The sequence below is a fragment of the Sebastes umbrosus genome, chromosome 4, assembly GCF_015220745.1.
Source record: "Sebastes umbrosus isolate fSebUmb1 chromosome 4, fSebUmb1.pri, whole genome shotgun sequence".
Taxonomy (NCBI): Eukaryota; Metazoa; Chordata; class Actinopteri; order Perciformes; family Sebastidae; genus Sebastes; species Sebastes umbrosus.
Window position 1 is genome coordinate 29,314,219 of NC_051272.1, and position 22,828 is coordinate 29,337,046.

At 40.5% G+C, this 22,828-nt stretch overlaps 1 protein-coding gene across 1 annotated transcript in view; it reads left to right on the forward strand.

Annotated features, from left to right (window-relative positions):
* cdh13 (cadherin 13, H-cadherin (heart)) overlaps positions 1–22,828 on the forward strand; it is a 431,422-nt gene that overhangs the window by 146,777 nt on the left and 261,817 nt on the right. Inside the window, exon 3 of the mRNA XM_037766589.1 lies at positions 11,451–11,662. Within this exon, the coding sequence (XP_037622517.1) occupies positions 11,451–11,662 (212 nt within the window). The remainder of the gene's footprint in view (positions 1–11,450; positions 11,663–22,828) is intronic.

Genomic DNA, 22,828 nt, shown 5'->3' on the forward strand with positions numbered 1-22,828 from the left:
TCACATATCTTGAGATCAGAGGTCAAGGAACCCCTGTGAAAATGACCATGACAGTTTTTCCTTGTCAAAATTGAGCCTAACTTTGGATCCTGCTACAGCCTCCGAAAGACAGTAAAATTGGTCGAGCATTTAGCTCAGAGCATCTCTGTCCCTAAGTACAGCCTCACAGAGCTGCTATAGCATGGCTGTAGACTCTTGAGTAATGATGAGACAATGAAGACGTGTGGCAACCTTGGCTGAGATGAGATTTGAACTCAAGTCTAAGACTAAGACTAACTGCTGGACTATATATGTGACCATTAGTCAGTTCATGTGGTGCAGATTATGCCCGATAAGACCTCTGGTGTCAGCTTTTAAATAAGACTACAGTAAAATAGTATGAGATTAGGTTCATTATTTTGTGGAAAGTGTGTGTGTGCTTGTGTGTGTGGCCTGGTGGTTGTGTCGTGGCATTCCTGGCTTGGTGGACTCAAGGAGGTGGATGATAAGGAGAGGAGAGCACGGAGCTGGCCTTTATTATTTCACCATAATTACTCTCTCTTTCTCTCCCTTACTCTTGCATTTCTCTTCTGTCTATTTGTTTTGCAGCGTTACAGTTGCAGAAAGAGACAAACAGGAAGCTCAGTTCACCCACAGAGAGACAGACAGCGGACTAAAACAGTACAGAATGAACCATCTCTGGTTGTTGACTGTGACAACAAGGAGCCTCGCAGATCAGATCACTACCAAACCAGCCGCGGCATTTAGCACAGCGCCAAACAAAACCTTTTTCATGTACATGGTGAAATATGGTGATTTTGATTCAAATGAGGCTGCCGTGGTACCAGAGAGCTTCGACTGTGCACAGTTTGTAGAATGACTTCAACTCAGCTGCTAAGCTGTAAGTGACTGATCTATTTTGTAAGTGCCAGCTTATCATAATCAGCTTTTGCACATTTCTAAGCTGGTGATTCAACACAATCTCTGAACCTCAAGTAAATAATTTCAAGAATGTCAGCGCCGCACAGAGTAACTTCTCGACTGTTTTGACAGTTTTTATTGTAGCTTAAAATAAAAAAAATAAAACGCCAACAATAGAAATCTTTTTTTCTGAGGGCAGAAGTTGACAGTGACATTTTATAGCCCTGCTATTTGTAAGAACACTCCAGGGGCACATAATGTGTTATAATTAGCTAGCTATTATCTGTTAGCTGAAATGAGTTGTACACCGTGACAGAGAACAACACAAAAAAACAATGGATGTCAAAAAATAATAAGGGACTGTGTGTCCAAAATAAGTAGATGAACAACTTTTTTTTGCTCTCATCAGAAGTTACATTTTCACATTATACTAATGTAATGTGCATTATCTAGTCAGAATTTGAGTTTAAAACTTTCAGAAAATGACCGTACATTATCAACAGAGTGTGAAGAGGTTAGAGTGTTGACGTTATGTCAAAGACGTCCAGCTCGCCTCGTTCCTCGGGGAGTCGATAGTGAGTCACTGTAGTGCCAGTCTGCCCTCAGTCCAGACAACAAAGAAGTAGAGCTGCACAAAGGGCTTGTCATTAGCAGAGTGGTGCAGGGATGACATATTTTTGGAGGCCAAACCGGAAGTTAGAGTCGCCCTGGTTCCCTTGACATGAAGCCAATGTGAATTTTCCGTTGGGTTTTGGATTATTGCAGAAAATAAGCTCTGTGGCAAACAAATGTTTATGATACTGTTCTGTAAGATAATCTCCACAAATGAGCACCACGTTTATGATTTTTGAAGCGTAAATGCAATCGGCAGAAGTAAAAAAGCCTTTTTTAAGACATGTAAAAGCTTCAAAATTCACAAGTGGGAATATTTAATGACATATTTTATACCAAAGTATGAAAATCTCTTAAATTTGCGTTGACCACAGACCTTATTTCATGCATCTAACTAAAAACCCATTAAAAAAACAAAAAAAAACATTGACTTTGAGATGAGGAGACCGGAAGTGCTAAAATGCTAACTCATTTCCGAGTTTTAGGACTCATTACTGCACCATTGTGTACATCCATGGTCCGTGTATGCTTTGATAGTTTGTTTATTGGACTAAATCCAAAGTGTCAGAAACGAGAAACAACTTGCAACCTCGCCGCTGCCAGGAGGCTGCTTAGCTGGAAGTAGAGCGTGCGGCAGCTCCGGGAGATAGAGCCCCAGTTACCAGTTAGTTCAAATTCAGCCAGTGCAAACCCTAGCACCGGGGGTCTGATCCCAGGGGACTACCCCCGACTCTCCGACGGATCAGCAAATGTTTTGTTGCTGCCGTAACACAGGTTAGACCCAGATCTCCACCAGTCCGCTGTGACTCTCTGCGCTCAGGTTTGTGCTGTCTGACTTTGAGTTGCTGTGGCAACTAACTGGGCGTCCGTCTCCTGGAGCTGCCGAGTGACGACCCACTCTCCTCCCGGCAGGGTGGTCTCCTTGCCACGGGGAGGACCAGACAAAGGGGTCGTTTTCTCTTTTCTGACACTTCCAATAAACAAACTATCAAAGCGTATACCCGGTTAGTGGCACGAACAAACAGATGGCTACTATAAACTATAGGCTGACGCCACGCATGAAGTAGAGATCGGCTTGTACAACCGCTGTGTTGACTGATGTAAACAATCCCTTTACAGCATCAAAACAGTTCATTTAAATTTGGTTGTTGGTCTAGTGTTAGTCCTCATATTATTAAGACATAGATAGATACATAGATGGAAAAAATAAATCCTGATTTAAAATTGTGACAAGAAATGGAGCAATAAGGAGGGATTGCATGTTCCAGTCATGTGTTTTGAATTGTGGTGGTTGAGTTGCTTTTGTTTACATCTGGCAGCAGAATAAGCTTTAAAGGCACTTTGATAAAAGCACATGTGGGAACACCCAACTTATTCGGAAACAGGGACATAACTAGAAACATGTACATGTTACTCAGGCAACATGGATTTGTGTGAAAGGGGAGACTATTAGAGGGAGCTTAGATGTGTTGAGACGAGGATAGCAATATTTATCCAGATACAGGCTGACCTTTAACAGTTCACATGAGCTCTCTGTGATGCTGCCTCAGATCACAAAGTAACTGTATTTTAATTGGCTTTAGTCACCAGAGCAGCGGACAGAGCCATACATCAAAGCATGATCAAGGGCCCTAGAACACACACACACACACACACACACACACACACACACACACACACACACACACACACAACACGTGACATGATGGGATTGGTTGGAGTGGAAGTAAAGGTGGAGGTGGGGGGTCTTAATCATCCGTTAAACCCAGGATGAAAGATTATGCCGTCAGGACCCCCCTAGTTGGCAAAATCCTTCAAACTGTTATCTTCGTAGCTAAAAAGCCAGAGCCTTGTTACCACCGAATCCCAATAATGGCTCTCGCACAATGCCGTGCGATAGGAAACTCTGGGGTAAAATGCAATTCGGGTGTAAATACATTTTCAAAGGCGGCTCCTACTCTAATGCCAAGTGATTATTTGAGAACGGTGTTCTCCTGAGCCTTTTTTACGAGGCTGAGCACACTCCGTCTGGTTAGACACGGCAGCTATCAGCTCAAACACACCCGTGCTGCCACCTTTGAGATTACTCCTCTGATTCCCATCTCTCCCATCATGGAGACTTGACATTTAGTTACAAGACAGAAAATTGTCTTGAAAACACCTCAAAGGAAAACTTTAGTGCCTGACAGAGGAGGGGGGGGGGGAGAAATCCAATTTATGTGGCTGACAAAGAGAGCGGAGCCAATGCAAATATGCTCGGATAATGTTAGATGTCAAAATATGTTGCTTCATCATTGAGAGGGAGAAAATCTAGATTGCATTTTTATGTGTAGATGTTTTGTTTTCATTATTCTGATGTTCTTGATATCATGTTTGATCTCTTAGAAGGTAACTGATATGATGATAAACAAAACATAACATTTAATCCTTTGAATATACAGAGAAGGTTATATAACTAACTAATGCATCACTGGTTGACAGTTCTGTGTGCTTTGTAAAATACAAAACAGTGTGTTGACTGTTTGTTTATTCCGTAGATTAAATTATTCCATTAGGTGTCTGAATTTAATTATCAGTCATACAATCCCTACAAGATGTGGTGATTATATATTTTTTTCTTGCTAAAAGCTTAAATGAGAGCTTTAATAGATCTTTTTCTATGTGGTCTATTCTTGGCATAAAGTAATTTCATGATTTGTATATTGAGGGCATCTTTGCATCCTTCCAACAGATTTCAGCTAAATTTAGTATCCCAAAAAGTCAGTTTTTTTTTACATATCTACTAGAGCTGTCGGTCGATTTAAATTAATTAAATTAATTATGATTAATCGCATGATTGTCCATAGTTAATCGCGATTGATCACAAATTAATCACACATTTTCTATCTGTTCAAAAAGTACCTTAAAGGGAGATTTGTCAAGTATGTAATATTCTTATCAACATGGAGTGGGCAAATATGCTTGGTTTATACAAATGTATGTATATGTATTACTGGACGTCAGTTATCAACACAAAACAATGACAGATATTGTGCAGAAACCCTCACAGGTACTGCATTTAGCATAATAAATAAGCTCAAACCATGACATGGCAAACTCAAGACAGCAAGTGTGTCAGTGTGCTGACTTGACTATGACTTGCCCCAAACTGCATGTGATTATCATAAAGTGGACATGTCTGTGAAGGGGAGACTCGTGGGTACCCATAAAACCCATTTTCATTCACTTATCTTGAGGTCAGAGGTCAAGTGACCCCTTTGAAAATGGCCATGACAGTTTTTCCTCCCCAAAATTTAGAGTAAGTTAGGAGCGTTATTTAACCTCCTTCGTGACAAGCCAGTATGACATGGTTGGTACCGATGGATTCCTTGTTTTGTTTTTTTGTTTCATATAATACCAGTATCTTCACTAGCTTTAAAACTGAGCCTGCTACAACCTAAAAATCGCAAGTTGCATTACAGAAATTAGTGGCGTTAATTAACACGTTAGTATCGCATTACCTTTGACAGCCCAAATAACTAACATCACATCACTGGTTTGACAGTTCTGTGTACTTTGTAAAAACACAAAGCAGGGTGTCTATTGTTTGTTTTGTACATTAAATTATTCAATTAGGTGTCTGAATTCAATTCTCAGTAATACAATCCCTACAAAAAATGTGTTGAATATATATTTTTTCATGCTAAAAGCTTAAATGGGAACTTTAAAGTGGTGTTTTTGGTGCCAAGAAAGCTGATGGAACGATCAAGCCTAAAGCAACCACTGGCCTCGGTGACCGAGTTTCTGGAATATTTGCCATTCACAGGCTCCACGGGAGGTTTTTAGCCTGAAAGGCAAACTTGAGGAAAAACTTGATCCCCCCACCACTCCTACACATGCACAAACACACACAGACGCACACACACACCGTCCTTCTCCTCTTGAGTCATCAGTGAGGGATTTTGGCGACCCTAATCCATGTCGCGCGCAGTTATTTCAACCCTGAGCCAGCACTCTGAAGAAAGAGAGTGGGTGCGTGGTGGTGCCGGTGGTGTGCGGGGTAAGTTGCGTTCTGTCATTGTTGCCTGACTTCAAAGCTGCCAGCTCACCATGCTCTCCTCTGAAATCCCCCAAAACCTGACAACATTAGAATACCATCAAACACTCTCTGGCTGCCTTTGAAATGCCACTGACACTGTTTGGCGCTGCAATTTGCAGGCTCTAAAGAGCGCAGCCATGTTATTGAAATAAATCTGAGGCTTGTAATGGGAATGGAAATGAACACATCTTTCATGCTTTGGCTTAGAAGTGAGAGTTGAATATTGAGATGGAGCCTTGTTTCTCTGGAGAGTAGGTTGTTGACTTTATAGCTCTCCCTCAGTATCCATTGTACCCTCGCCTTTCCTGTCATTTACCTTTTTCATTTTCCTTTCCCTTCTTCTTCTCTCCCCTCCTTTATCCTTCACTCTGGTATTCCGTTCGTACCCTCATCCAGATGGCAGAAAACGATTCTGTCCAGAGGGAAGATTTTAGAATATCTGCGGTGAGAGAGATAAAAGAAGCCAGACTAAACAGTCACAAAGGTTAAGTTGCTAAATGAGTGCTTTGATAGACCTCAGTCTATTGATTTTATAGTCAGGCAGTGCTAACCATGGACTTTTCTCATTTCACTTAATGCTGGCGTGATGGAAGATAGACGTGTACGAATTAATGAGTTTAAATCAGACACGCAGCCATGGCTTCTACAGGGAGAGTAGGTAGACACGAGAACGGAAGCAAGTAGGTGGTACAGTCTTCCCAGTTACATTGCATCTGCTTTAATTGAGAAACATGAACAATAGGAGTTACAGAACTCCCAGCAGTGAAATAATATTTGTTAGTTACAGCAGTGGTTTGCCATTGCCCCACCCCCCGCCTACCGTGTGCTTATCTGTATGCACTGGGACTACCAGTTATTAAGGCTTAATTACAGCAAGGGATGTGCTTCCTAGTCAACACATCATTCCTGAGATGAAGAGATCAGATACAGTCTCAAATAAACTAATAGTGTCGGCCCCATATGCAGTCAGTGTTTGTCATATGGTCGCAATGCCATGTAACCTTGTTTATAATGACTATATTAGTAACTGTACGCGATAATATCATGGATTTCTATTTATTATTTCTATTTTATTATTCATTTATCCGGAAATTAAAATGCTAAGGGTATACACATATGCATACATACCTATACATTAACAAAAACCTGCAACAGAAGTGGGAAGCTGATTGATTCTCCTAAAAACTCAAATTATATGAATTATATTTAAAGGTCTTATTGATAATATTGATTACATTATGTAGACAAATATAAAAAAAAAATACTTCTACATAGGCTTTAGAAAGGTGCCGAATAAAAGTATGGCTTTTCCTGAAAAAAGTTATTATGATTGTGAATTAATCATTTAAAAAAAATGTTGGCGGGTCCCAAATGAATGTTTCGTTTATCTATGTGGAAGATATCTGACATTTAGTTAGCGTGTAAAAAACGGATAAATGGCTGAGATTGACGATCAGTGCCTGGCATCGACTTGTTGTGAAGTGAATGGAATGGAACAGGGGAGGGAGAATGCGACGTCTAGTGGCTGAATGTTATCAATGTTATCAACAGCACCTTTAACAAGAGTACAAATGTGATTTTCAAGTTAATAATCCTTGAGATTTCAGTCATGCTTGATAGCAACACCAGTGGTTACTGGTGATCACAGCAAGTGCAGTTCAATACTACATTTCCCCAAATTCTGTGGACAACACATAGTTCTTGAGTAGTGATTTTGTCAGAAATACAACCGAAGAGCAACTGGGTGTATCTATGTACAGCACAGCCAAACAAACATTTTAATAAAACAAAACAAAATTATTGGCTTTTTTCATCATGCCATCAGATTCCATGCGGCACACTGCGAAAGTAGCTTTCCACACAACAGCAGGGGACAGTAAAGTTGATTATCTTGCTGAATAGTTGGAGGTGTGCATCCTGTCACCTGCATCTCTTCATCTTACAGCTCACTCTTGGTGCTCTGTCTTCTTCCATTACTCCCTGCTATACTTAAAACAGATCTGCTGTCAAAGAACACAGAAAATTACCGTGTTTTCTTTTGTCGTTGCGTCTTTTGATGAGCAATCGCTGTCGGCTCTAACCTCAGTGACAAATACATTGCATTTGCCTGTAGCTTTTTCCACAATAAAAGCCATTCAGTGTTATACAAGTTAATGTGAAGCAGCAGCAGGAGGAAATATAGAGTTTGCATTAGCAATAACTTAATACAGTTCTGATACTGAGAGTAAACAACAACAACAGTGAGACTGATATCAGATCAAATTAAAAACAGTAACGCTGGATTACATGCTTGGATCTTTTCTTGTTAATACTGTGCGTGTAAATATGTAGCTAATTTAAATCCTGCCTGGGAAAGGTGGACTCAACTCGGTGCCACGAACAATATCCACTACTGTATAGAGAGGTAGTTCCAGAATTAACATTGAATGGCTATTGTTGAAAAAAAAAGAAAAAGACATTGACTTTGTTTTCATGAAAATCTTAAAGCTATGGTCGGTAATCTTGAGGAACAAGCAAGAGTACGCTAGATTAAAAAAATTATCCAACCGAAAAAACCCAGCCCAGTGTTGCCAACTCTTTTCCAATGAAAGTAGCTAGCAGCACTCCAAAAGTTGATAATCTAACGAGAAAGTTGCCAAGTCAGCAACACTGACAGTCCGTCGCTTCAGGCCTCCCTCCAAAGCCACTCCCCGAAAATGATCATTATGTACGTCAAAAACAAACATGGCTATTGTTAGTACTCACAGCAGTCAAGCATTTCATTTAGGCTGAAAGAAATGCTTGGACGGGCTTATTACAGTCCTGTCACAGCCACAGATAGACCTTTTTTGTCAGCGCATTTGATTTATTGATTGTTGTCAAGATGTAATGAGAATTTCAACAAATATAACAAATGTTTTTTTTGAAGATTACCAACCTTAAATTTAAGGATTCTAACTTTAAAGAACATAATAGCCCAAAGTACAAGTATATATGTATATATTTCTGCATATATTCTGTATATATATATTTCTGTATATATATATATTTATATTTATATATATATTTATTTATTTTACAAATGCAAATTTGCCTGACACCTTTTATTATTGATCCTTCTATTTCATTGGAAACAAACTGTAAGCCAAACTGACTCTGATTGTGAATCTGATTATGTTTATAACTGATAATAACGCGTAAACGCAAATTCGTTTTCGGCACTAATTTTTTTAACGCATTAATAACGCAATCGATCTTTCGGAAGTTGTAGCGGGTTCAGTTATAAAGCTAGAGTGATAATACTGGTATCAAATGAAACTAGAAAAACTAAGGAATCCATTGGAACTCATGGAACATTTTGGCAAGGAAAAACTGTCCATTTTCAAAGGGGTCACTTGACCTGACCTCTGAGTCTACAGACGTGCCCACTTTATGATAATCACATGCAGTTTGGGGCAAGTCATAGTCAAGTCAGAACACTGACACACTGACAGCTGTTGTTGCCTGTTGGGCTGCAGTTTGCCATGTTATGATTTGAGCATATTTTTATGCTAAATGCAGTACCTGTGAGGGTTTCTGGACAATATTTGTCATTGTTTTGTGTTGTTAATTGATTTCCAATAATTAATAAATACATACATTGAAATAAAGTAGCATATTTGCCCACTCCCATGTTGATAAGAGTATTAAATACTTGCCAAATCTCCCTTTAAAGTACATTTTGAACAGAAGAAAAATTAATTAGCGATTAATCACGATTAAATATTTGAATCGGTTGATAGCCCTACTTACAGTATAAAACCTTGTATTTGTAAGGTAGTGAGGATTCAACAGCTCGACATCAAGGCAGTTAAAGTATGTTGGTTTCCACTTTTAATGAGCTATTTCAGCAAAGAAAGTGCCAAGCCTTTGCACTGGAGATGGGAGTTGTGCTTTATTTTCAGAGAGGCACCACTGACCCACAAGCTGCTCTGAAGAACTTCATAAATTGGGGCTCAAATGTGAAACCTCAGAAAGATGTCCTCCCCATGTGAACAGAACACAGGGATGAGAGACTTCCACATCTTTTCTGAAGGGTTCCTACTGCTGGTTACGAGCTACCGCAGAGTTGCTCTGTGTTATGTTAAGCTGAAAGCTGAAAGCATGACATCCATAATTGATGAGTCATGTAGGGCATTGTCTTGACAGCCTTGTTCTTGCCCCAGTGGAGTGGATAATCTTTCCCATCTAGGTTTTTTTCCTTGTTTTTATGATAAACTGACTCGTAGTTTTTGTAGACTTGGTAACAGACAGCATGTCAGTCAAGAAACATGTGCCTGCATTAATAATGCCGTAATATCCTGCATCCTGTACGTCAGTGGTTCCCAACCAATTTTCTTCAAGGTGTTTTAGTGTATTAATTGACTTAGTCTTTTTTTTTTATTAGATCAACTTTCTTTAATGAATATAACTTGCCAGCTAAACGCCAACAAATATGGATATTTCATAACATAAAAACATACATTTTGGAAAATCTGGATCTTTTTCCAATAAATGTTGACTTTTAGATTTACAATATTCTGAAGTTATTGGAAATGTTTGGATCACAGGAGTCTGAAAGAGTCCTACACAGCCACCACTAGAATCTAATTCTACAAATAGTATAATAATATTAGCCTGATCTTTGTCTGCAACTGTGCACAAATACCGGGTTTAAACAGGATGTGGCCTACTAAGTAGCAAAACAAATAGATCTTTTTAAATAGTTTTATATACAGACTTTTGTATAAATTATCCAATAAGTGTGTTATTATGATTTTAGTTATACATATGCAAATCTAATTTTGACAACCTTAGAGGAGACAAAACCTGGCGCACCCCCTGTGATCTTTGGCGCCCCATAAGGGGGACCCCGGACCCCAGGTTGGGAGCCACTGCTGTGCGTCATGTTTACAATTGCAGGCAATTCCTGATCTTGAAACAGAATAGAAAAAAAGAAATAATGGAAACTTACATAAGCCACCATATGTCTGATGCAGGAAGCGCTTGACATTTCCCTGCACTTTCAGACCCACACTGAGAGTTGTACTCCACCATGTGATTCATGTTGCACCTGCTTTACCGATCAACAACACGTGTACACATCCACGCGCGCAGACTTCCTCCGGTACCCCCCTCCTTTCGCGATCCGCAAACAGCAGGAGGCGTCACGGGAGGCCGAGGTAAAGAGGAGGTGAAGAACGAGGGAGGGGGAGGATTGTCAGGGCTTGAGGGTGGGGGCGGACGCAGCGGGGATCATGTCGCGACACCGAGGGGAGTGTGCGAGGGCGATAAAGAGAGGATGAACATGATCAGAAGGGATAAAGCCCGGTAGAGTCCTTGGCCGTATCTCCCTCAGTCAGACGAGGCGAGCTCACGTGCACGCGTCACATGCACCCGACTCAAAGGTGACACTTTTCTTCTCCTGCGCCTTAAATCCTCTCTCCTCATCCAGTCTTGCAAGCGGGTGCACAGTGCATTCTCCGTAGCAAATGCAACAGCTCTGCAAAAGCGAGTCAGACACATTAATGAGTCTACAATGCGTAGCGTGCAATGGGTCATAAATATTGCAGCAGGCTTGTGAGAATAGAGATCACTGACTTTTATTGTAGCCTAGCTGACAGAGTCTTTCAGAACATCCTCCTCTTTCCTCAGGGTATCTGTTTATCTTCAGGGCATCTGTTTATATCTGAGAATTACTCCTTTTTGTGGATCGTTTGTCAAACCCCTCTTCTTTACAGTGGAAGTGTATACCTCAGTGGCTGTTGTTTCATATATCAGATTCTTCTGACATTTTCTGTTGTTTGTAATTTGTTTCGGAGTGAAGGCTTGACATCTTTTCCTTTCTATGTGTCTCTTCCAGTCGAGTTTGATGACTGCGCGGGGAACGAGGACGTGAAGTTCGAGGTATCGGACCCCAGCTTCCACGTGGACGGAGATCTGAACCTGGTTCCTCAGCGAGACGTCCCGTACAGCCGGCCGGTCCTGTTCATCCACGGGCTCAGCGCACGTGCGGATGACGTGGCGCAGGTGGAAGTCACCGGACTGCCAGTTCAGTCGCTGCACTCTCTCAGGGTTAGTATAAATTGCTGCTAGTGTGTGTGTGTGTGTGTTTCTTTATTTACACTTCATCAGAATTGAAAAGGTTCCGCTTCATTAAAGATTGAAAAGGTTACTGTAATACACATAACGTAGCAGTGAATTAAATAACAATGCCTCTGGGTGAATACGAATATTTACCAGCTGCTTTTTTAGTTTGATATTTTGGGGATATACACTTATTTGCTTTCTTGCCAAGATTTAGATGACAAGGTTGATGGCACTCTGAGGCTACAGCCAGCAGCAGGTTAGCTTAGCACAAAGACTGGAAACAGAGAGAAACAGCTAACCTGGCTCGGCCCAAAGGTAACAAAATCGTCCTACCAGCACCTCTAAAACTCACATATTAACACATTATATCTCATTTGTTTAATCCGTAGAGAAATAAAGCTCCAAACTTATACTAAATTTTGTCAAGGAAAAACTGTCATGGGCATTTTCAAAGGGGTCTCTTGACCTCTGACCTCAAGATATGTGAATGAAAATGGGTTCTGTGGGTACCCACGAGTCTCCCCTTTACAGACATGCCCACTTTATGATAATCACATGCAGTTTGGGGCAAGTCATAGTCAAGTCAGCACACTGACACACTGACAGCTGTTGTTGCCTGTTGGGCTGCAGTTTGCCATGTTCTGATTTGAGCATATATGTTTATGCTAAATGCAGTACCCGTGAGGGTTTCTGGATGATATTTGTCATTGTTTTGTGTTAATAACTGATTTCCAATAATGAATAAATACATAAATTTGCATAAGCAAGGATATTTGTCCACTACGATGTTGATAAGAGTATTAAATACTTGACAAATCTCCCTTTAAGGTACATTTTGAATGGATAATAAATGTGGAAGTCATAGTATAGCATGTCGAAAAAGGTCCCTGTTAAGCCCCGCTGCAGACGACATGCTAGACTCGGTCCACGGAGCCATGAAACCCCGCCACCATCGCTTTACTGAGTGCTGGTGGCTTGTTTATTCAAAGTTTATTAATATTGTGAATGACATGCCCACAGACATACAGAGAGACGGAGATTCCTTGCTTCATAGTTTGATTATGTCAGAGCATTTAATTTATTTTGAATTCATTTGCAAAATGTTTGATAGGCTTTATGTTCTATGATCCAAAATATAGAACAGCCTCACCCTCACCCTCATGCACTAAAAGTAGGCCTAGCATAGCTGCCCTCCCAACCCTTTTCAAGGCAGGCAACAAAAATCCCCTGTGCCAATGCAGACACAGTCGGTCGCTGTGACAGGACTTTATCCAACATAACCTACTGTGTGTGCAGAGAGATTACTAAAAGTAAATGGACTGTTCACTTAACTGTTATAGAGACTGTTCTGAGATTATATTGATGTTAAAGAAATAGTTTGTGTCAAGTTAGCCCTCATTGCCTGTTCCTATCAGTTACATGGTGGTTAATTATGCTAATGTTAGTTATTAGAGAGCAGAGCTATGTTAAGTGCTGGCAATTAAGCTGTATGGGAGTTGCTATAGTCCACATGTTACACACCCAGTGTTTTTGATGAGAGATATTATACAGCTTGTGTGCAATCCCACCCACTGTTAATTACTGAGAGTTAGCTCCTCTACCTTTTTTGCCAATTAATTATTATTTGAGATGTGTTTCTTGTTTATCACATTCTTAATTTTACTCTTTAGAACTCACACAGCGCCATCCTCACACCCATGCGTTGTGGCAGACAGATGACTGAGATTGAAGGACTGTAAGCAATTTGTGCCCGTGTACCTGACTCCTTAAGCCTTCATCAAAGTTTTATAAGCCCGGTCTCCATGTCCTGACCTGACCCATATTGCTGAAAAACTCCCGAGCCAGCTAAATCTTCCAGTACAGTAGCTTTAAATTCCCCGTACAGACATGAGAGCGGTATCAATCTTTGCAAGAAAAGCAAATACAGTACATTTAATTCCTAAAATGTCCCACTCTTCCTTTTAAAAGAGGAGACAAGATGGCTAGGTTAGCATGGGAAGCTGGCTTGGAGATGTAAACACAGACACTGGGTGTTATTCACAAGACATTCACGCTTTAATGATCATTATTGCAAATTAAAAAACATTAAAAACCAAATTCATCAAGTGTTCAGAGGCATTTGTTGTCAGTCAAGTTCACATGTTGATGAATTCTAATCACTCATGAATGCGAGGCACGCTCACGCGACCTCAATTATCATCAATTAACATAATTGCACCAACTCAAGAGATGCCATATTAGGCAGTTGGGGAAACACCCACACCCACAATCTTTGAAACCAAATGGACGTTTTGAAGAAAGTGAAAAATAGCTTAAGTGATGCAGGTACTGAGGTGACACACTGCGTCATTTAAAGAAAAATAGCCCTCTATTTTAAAACAAGTGGAGGCATTACTGCCTCAGTAAAAGATGACAGAGTATTGGGAGAGCACAGAGATGGTGATTGATGTTACATCCACTAAGAGGACTATATAAGAAGTTAAAACAAAGGGTTTTGATTTACTAAAGAGGACCATGTGAAAGCCGCTGGAAGAAGCCAGGAGAACAGCTGCTGCCGTTGCTCTGCCAAACCAACATGAGCACATCATCGCCTTCACCAGATATGAGTGAGTTACTTTCGCCGTTGCAGATGGCAGCAGCAACTGAGAGCCCAGCACTAAATCTGTCCGCAGGCTAATGATGAAGTTAATGTTGGATGTATACAGTCTAGATTATTGATCCAGATTCAGATTACTGATGTTCATCCCTTGAAAAGACGCTAAACACTTTGAAAATGTCCCAGCGAAAGTGAACGACTTCAAGTGTGGGTCTCACATATGCTTTACACATGCTCTGAGTCAGTGTGGCGCAATGTTTTCTCGAAATTTAAGAAGAAATCGGAACCACTTACACTTTGATGAATACCCCAATGGGGAGACATTTCTTGTGTTTCTAATCATTATTCATGCTTGAGGTCACATGGAAGGGAGGAGGAAAGGAAACACTTTACTTCAGGGCAACACAAACAGCTGTAATGTTTTTTGCACCAGGGTTTGGTGCAATGAAGAATTACACTGTGACTGGCCAGTTCCTATTATATGGGAATTTGGCCAGTAAGCCCGCGCCCCAACACTGAGCTTTGTTTCTCTGCAAATGTGTCCTTTTGTTTGTGTAATCTACAGAAATGTGTTTCCGTAGCCAGCAAATTGACTGCCTTGTAAAACTCTGCGCACCTGAATGAACACCATTGTCCCTCGTCCGTATCCACCATATGCCTCAGTTCCCCCTCTGTTTAGTCCAAATACACTAAGTTGATTAGGGAAAGTTTCCAGGGGCTGCGGGTACAGTCGGTGTTCCCTTCATTCTCTCAGAGATCATCTGTCTTCCTGCTGCAGCGCTCAGAGTCCTGCTGCTACAATTCCTCCCAGCCCCCGAGCTTAATGAATGTCTCCATCCCTTTCAGCATGAAATGGCTCTCATTTGTTTGTGCCCTCTCACCATCGTTTATTTGGTTAGCCAGTCCATGGGTGTTACCTTGGCACGTCATTGAGGATGTAAGTGAATTAGTCTTTTGGCAAGTTTTGTGTGGGAGGTGAAGTTTCTAGTGACAAATGTGACTGTGTAGCCTTTGCTCTGCATGAGTGTGTGTTTCTGATTTCCATAAGACATTTTTTTGTTTGTGGATCACTTTTATTTCATTTATTTTTAGCGGGTGAATAGGAGTTTTTATAGCTGTGTGAGAGGCATGGCTCCACCTCTTTGGTTCAGATATCTCTACAACCGTTAAATGGATTTCTATGAGATTTTGTAGAGACGTTCATGGTCCCCACGAGAGGAATCCTCATGGCTTTGATGACGCCCCTGAAGAACTCTACCATGAGGTTGACATCGACAATGTCTCAACTATTTGAAGGAATGCCCAAAAAACTTGGGACACGCATTCATGTCCCCCTCAGGATGAGTTGTAATAACTCTGGTTGATCCTTTGCCATTCTAACATTTTGTCCAATAATTTAGGTTTATGGTGATATACCTGCAAAGCTATTGATATTCCCAGCATCCTCGGCTCTACTTTAGCTACTCAGTTGTGCTTTAGTGCTAATTAGCAAATGTAAGCATTCTAATCATAGACTGTATATCAGAAGTGGACATAGTCACCATGTCGTCACCCATTGGTTTGTGGACTGCCGATTTGAAGCCTCAAGTTCGACATTTTGGCCGTCACCATCTTGTTTATTTGCAACCAGAAGTGACACGAGAGGGTGGAGCTAAGTAAAAGCGAACGCTGAGTAAGACATTTTTAGAAGACCAAAATGTTAGTTAGTTTTCATGAACTGAAGACACGCTGTTAAAGGGTTAAAGTTGTAAGACGAAAACACGAACAACACCCAGACCTGAAAACGCTGTGGTACCAGTCAATCACATGGTAGCCACGCTCTAAAGCATCCCCTGCTTTATGGTCTATTTGACTCTAAATGGGACCATAATTTACTAAATGAACATCATGCTGTATTGAAAAAAGACTTGAAACTATCGATTGAGACCATAAACTCACTTTTACAATGTTTACTGAGGTAATAAATCAAGTGAGAAGTAGGCTCATTTTCTCATTTATTCAATCAGACTTCTTTTTGCAACCAGAGGAGTCGCCCCCTGCTGGTTATTAGAAAGAATGCAAGTTTAAGGCACTTCTGCATTGGCTTCACTTTTCAGACCCATAGGATGCCGACTGGTTTCTAATATGCTAAATGGTACTTCACCTGCTTAGCATCGGCATGTAAGCATTGACAATGTGAGCATGTTAGCATGCTGATGTTAGCATTTAGCTCAAAACACTGCCCTGTCTAAGAACGGCTCCACAGAGCTGCTAGCGGGGTTTTACGGCCGAACTCCATGGGGCACGGACGTGACTCCGTCTTTGCAGCATGTGGTTGTGTGCCAGCTTCACTGTGTGCATATTGAGCTTTGCCAGTTGTAATGCAGTTGGTTATGCAGTGTTTGGAAGCGTAGGCTATAGGGTATTAACTGGTACTGAATTAATTAACTGGGTCGTTTTAACTACAGGGACATGCAGCACATTATTACCACAGTTTAAACCAATTTGTCTTTTACTTTTTCTTTTTTTTACTCAAATTTCTCACTGTGAGATGCCATCAAGCTCTACCAGGGGAACTTGATTAAGTATTTTATCTTTCCTGTGGACAAACGCTTTAATGTCTCCGTCTCTCCCAAAGTAGATTTACTTAACTGTTAATTGAAGAGCGCAGACAGTCACGAAGTGCATGAATTAGGCAAAGGGTAGAGAGAGAGAAACAAAGATTAAAAAAAAAGATTGTTGGAGAGAGGAAGACATCCTAAAGCTAAAAGAATGATATGAGAGAGGAAGAGTAGTCCTCTAGTGAGTCAGGGTGGTTAAAAGCTCTCATTATTTCACTATCAATTAATCTGCTGAAGCTCCTCAAGCTCTGGGGCTCATATCATCAAAAAATCTATTGTCCTTTTCCCTGTCCATATCCTGTAGTTCCCCCTACACTCCTCTACCCCACGCCTCTGCACCGTCTCAAGTGGCCCATCAAACACGAGTTCAGAGCTGCAGCAGCTTCTAAAGAATCTGTAACTAACTCATGGCATATTTAAAAGCTTGCACTGGGACGCTGAGCTTTAAATCTCCAATCGGAGATAGTACTCTTGGTACTGTAGTCAAGCTGCCTTTATGCCTCTTCCCCTGTTTTTTCAATTATTGTACCGCCGAGTAGGTTTCCTTTTGAAATAGTGTTTTAGTAATGAAATCTCTTTGTTATGCTCCTGTCAAAGGTAGATTTTGTATTTGCCCAAACCCTCCCTTTGTTTCCTCTCTAACGCAGAGCGGAAACATTCCACGGTGAATTTATTGGCATAACTAATGTTATCGTGGCAGGAATTATTGGCTGGTGATAATTGATAAGTGCTGCGAGCGAAGGTGGAGAGAATCCGTTTTTAATTCCTCGGCGAGAGCTGTTAGTTTGGTGTAACACAGGCCCAGAAGGAGAGAGGCGGCTGATGAATGATTCCTATTATGAGCAAAACTCTGAATTCAAAGAGCAATTTATTCCCCCTTTTTTTTTTGCAACCGATCAATATGTGAATTAATGGAAGAATGTATTTCAATTTAACAAACGCATGCTCCGAGATATGGACTTATTGTGTGTATTATTTTGGTTGTGCAGTGCAGAACAACAGTTATGCAGAGCATTTTCTTACCTTCAGGGGGCATTGACAAGCACCATTCAAATGTAACAACTGATAAGAGGCAAAATAATCTGAGTCCAAAAGCCTATTTATTTTGCTTTTGTTGTGTTTCATGCATTTTCCACGCACTGAATGAAATGTAATATTGCATCCTGAGCAAAATCCTCATCCTGCAATGGCAAATACATTTTCTCTAACCAAGCTTTCAATGTTCAGTAAGGCTTTCTGGGGATGACTAAGATGTGACATCTTGCAACCACAGCACAACATCTCACATTGTACAGCACAACACAAATAATCTTCCTCTTTCTGTCGCCATCCCACGCACACTATCTCTCCTTAGCTTGCTCTGTAGCTGTCATTTGTTAATTCTGTTTACTGCCTTTGTCTATTGTCTGTCTGTTTTTACATCGGCTCCTCCATCTTTGGCTGCAATGGTTTAATATATCTGCTAACTTACACATTTTGTGTTAGCTTTTTACGCGTGGGAGCGAGTACTGGAGAATAAAACCGAAAGGCTTAATGTCATGTTAATTTACAAGAGCAGCTAAACAAACCAAAAACAGCTGTGCTAATTATATAGCAATGCTTTGTCTCACATCAGGTGAACTACTCAAATCGGGGAATACAACATGAAGGGTATGAAAACGCTATTTGGCAATGAAGATGATAGTGAAGACAGGTTCAATACATTGGTGTTAAACAATTTGACTTCAATTTCAGGGGTATAACAATATTAATGTAAATGAGCAGTGGGCAGCCACTATACAGCGCCCAGGGAGCAGTTTGGGGGATTGGTGCCTTGCTCAAGGGCACCTCTCCAGCTGCCAGTCCACTAGGGCTGCACCTAACGATTATTTTTTTAACGATTATTTTTTTCGATTAGTCGATTAATCTAACGACTAATTCATCAATTATTAGAAATATTTTTTTTTATAAATAAATAAATATCCAAAACTTGACTCATTATTATTTCAATACTTTATTCAAATATCTTCTCTTATAAACATATACATAAAACAAGAATATTATTATGGCATTATTTCACAACAAAAAATATCCTAGTCTTTACTGATAATCTGTTTTCAGTCCAACATAAAATTTCTCCAAAATAAAATTAAAACAAGAGCTTTTATTGTAAATTCATGTAAAAGGAATAAAGTGCAATGTTCTTTTTGTAGAAAAAGTCCTCCACTCTGCTTTGTCTCATCCTGAAAAACAGACACAGAAAGCCCATTAGAATAATGATAATAGTGGCACATTTTAAAACAGGTCTAATTTCCACAGCACTGTTGTGTTATGAAATTAGGCTAATAATAATAATAATAATTCTCATCAGTATTTTTATTTAAGTACTTAACTTAAAACTTAAAATGGATTTATTTCATCACTGTAATAATATGCAGTTAAGATAAACACTAGCAAATGTACTTTTGCATCAGTGTGGAGAAAGAGAAATAATTGAAACTATTTACAGACTAACAGTCACAGACTGTAGAACAATATGTAATATTACTATAAGCCATTTTCTCACCCGTACATCGCCGTTAAAGTAAACAGAAAAAATAAAAGGCAGAATAACAACATTAGATGACGCATGGTGTAACGTTACGTTACTATAACAGTGGTCCATAAAATACTTTTAACATGGTGGTCATAAAGAAACATTTTAAAAACAAACTTTAAATGACTGCTGCTAACAGAAACACATCCGCGCTTTTACAATCTTAATAGATCATGCCTGGGTGATGAAAAAGTAAACAGGACTTACGGCGGTGTCTTGTTGCTGTCTTCTTCACTCAGCGCTCCGGGATGCCTTCTTGTCAGGTGATGGTGCATTGCACCTGTACTGCTGTAGTACGCCATCTCCATCCTGCACAACTTACAGAGAACCACATTGTTGGGTCTCTGTTTGAAGTATTCCCACACCTTTGATGAACGTTGGAGAGGTTTTTTGACGCTTCTTGCGCTCTGGGGGAATCAGAATCCATGCTCGGACCAGGCGCAGCGCATTTTCATTACGTCATCCGATGCGTCGACGCACGTTACGTAAATCGACGTATTTACGTAATCGATTACGTCGACTATGTCGACGAATCGCCCCAGCCTTACAGTCCACACTCCATACTTGGTCCATAAAGGGGCTTGAACCAGCGACCCTGCGGTTCCCGAGCCAAGTCCACAGATTCAGCTACTGCCGCCCCTAAGTAGTATTGTTAATTTTTTTTTTAAATAAATCCTTATATTAGCTGACAAGTAGAGAAGAAGAGAAGCTAAAATTAGATTATGAAAGTGATGCTCAGGTCTCTTAGATTTAGTTAAAAGCCTCCTCTGGGTGCTGTACCTGCTGCAGATGAGAGAAGAGTTTGACTGTGACAGAAGTCAAGGGAAACATGGATCATCACATGGATGACTTTTTCAGGTCAGCAGAGGATAACAAAGACATTATTTTAGAAATGGGTTTCAAGAAGAAGAAACAGGAAAAGTTTCTAGATACTTTAAAACAGCTAAAATGTTATACCTCTGGGGTGAAAAACATGCAAACGACTAAGCTTTATAAATACAGATAAATGCCCCACTACAGTGCTAGTGGCTGATTACTCTCTAGAAACAGATTCTGCATTCACATGTAGAATCTGTAGGCAACAGGACAAGATTTGGGCATCGGAAGCGATCTGGTTTCTGTTTGAAGTCCGAGTAGTATTGACTAATCACGTTTGAGCAGGCTTTGGATGAATACAGGTAAACAGTCCATGTGGAGAGCAGAAGAGGCGGAACACATTGGCCAAAATGCAATCTCAGAACCCAGCGGTTATCGTCTGACGATGATTTCATTTTTATTGGTTTAAAATTAGCTTGTAAACTGGATACTTGTGAAACAATGTGGTTTTACACGTTGTCTCTCAACTTCAACTCCAGTCTTGCATCTTAAGTTGCTAATTGGACTGTAAACAATGAGCAGCACACGGAAAAGGAAGTCTTGGCCCGGATATCCGCTGGCTACACCGCAACACCAAAATATAGCTCCTAGCCCCCAGACGCTTATCTGTCATCAGACCGATAGCCGATGAGTTCCGACATTGGGGGCCGATAAACTCAAAACATGGTGGTCAAGATTCAAACAAGACTTTTTTTCGCTCAATTCACACAAACTGACGTATTAGAGATGTACATTTCCACCAGTGGGCGACCTCCGTTCTGAAAAATGAAGCCGATGTGGAAGTGCCTTAAACTTGCATTCTTTCTAATAGCCAGTAGGGGGCGACTCCTCTGGCTGCAAAAATAAGTCTGTTTGTATAGATGAGAAAATGAGCCTACTTCTCACCTGATTTATTACCTCAGTAAACATTGTAAACATGAATTTATGGTCTCAATCGCTAGTTTCAAGCCTTCTTCAATACAGCATGATGTTCATTCAGTAAATGATGGTCCCATTTAGAGTCAAATAGACAATAAAGCAGGGTATGCTTTAGGGCTTGGCTATCTTGTGATTGACAGGTCTCTACCACGGCGTTGTCAGGTCTGTAAGTTACTATGTTATTGTCTTACAACTTTAACCCTTTCACAGTGTGTTTCCAGTTCATGAAAGTTAATTTTAACATTTTGGTCGCCTGAAAATGTCTTATGCAGTGTTCTATTTTACTTGGCTCCACCCTGTCGTGCCACTTCTGGTTGCAAAAAACCAAGATGGCCGACGGCCAAAATGCAGAACTCAAGGCTTCAAAACAGCAGTCCACAAACCATACGGGCGACGTCATGATGACTACTTCTTATATACTGTTTTCCCCCATAAGAACACAGATGGGGTTAGTAGTTACTGTAGTGCCTTCGACCATGACATTGCATGCAGTGCTGTAACATGCTCTAACTTCTGAACCGTGTAATATGAAGATAATTTATAGGACTAAACTCTTATTGTGCACAATGTTTGTGCAATTAGGTTAAATGTTCACCTAATAGGGGCAGTTTTGCATGGCTTCATTTTTATAATGAGCTTGTTTTTTAAACAGTGGTGTCTGGATTATTTTCAGCGCACACCCTACACCACTATCTGCAGGTGTGATTGTATACACACACATAATCACTTTGGCACAGCACTAATTAATTCAGCTAATTGAATATTTGAAATAAGCATTAGTCATCAGTGTCTCGCTGTATTCCGCTCGACTAAGATGAAACATGTTTACGCTTCGTTGATTGTACTTTAACAAAGTGTGACACATTGTGGCGTCAACACCCAAACTGAGAGACGTGTTATCAGACGAGTATATGAGATTCATTATGTAGTTTTGTACATACTGCTGACGCTAACGTAAGTGAGCTTAACTGACTGATTGCGTGACCTGGCTGCATATCCAGGAGCTTTATTCCACGTTGACTAGCTGTACATCGCTGTCACCGCTGGCTGATGCTAGCCTTGATATTGTTCATTTCTCACCAGGTCTCCAACACATTGTCAGGAATGAGTAATGACACTTCTCAATATAGCATTGAGAGTGAAAATGGCAGAATGGACAAGGACGTGACTTTACTGGCACAGTAACTCAGATGACAATGACAAAGCCTCCATCTGTCCCTTCCTCACACACACGCAGGGACACACACACACACAACCATATACTGTAGTACAGTATATGCATGTAAACGCTGTAAACATACGTGCCTTCCTTTCTTACTGATCAAATATATCTTCTTAACGAGATTTTTCTTTTTTTTCTTGTCGTGGCACTTTCAACTCAGCACACTGAAAAGCCCTAATGATCATTTGAGAGACAGAGACAGAGAGAGAAGCAAATGTATTAAGGCCGGATCAGGGTTGATGGTGCGGCAGTAATTTATGAACAGGACACATTAAAGATTCATGGCTTCCTTCTCTTGCGGTGTCACCGAGCTGTAAGAACACTATTCATCACGCGCACAGACTGCAAGAGGGAGAAAAGTGTG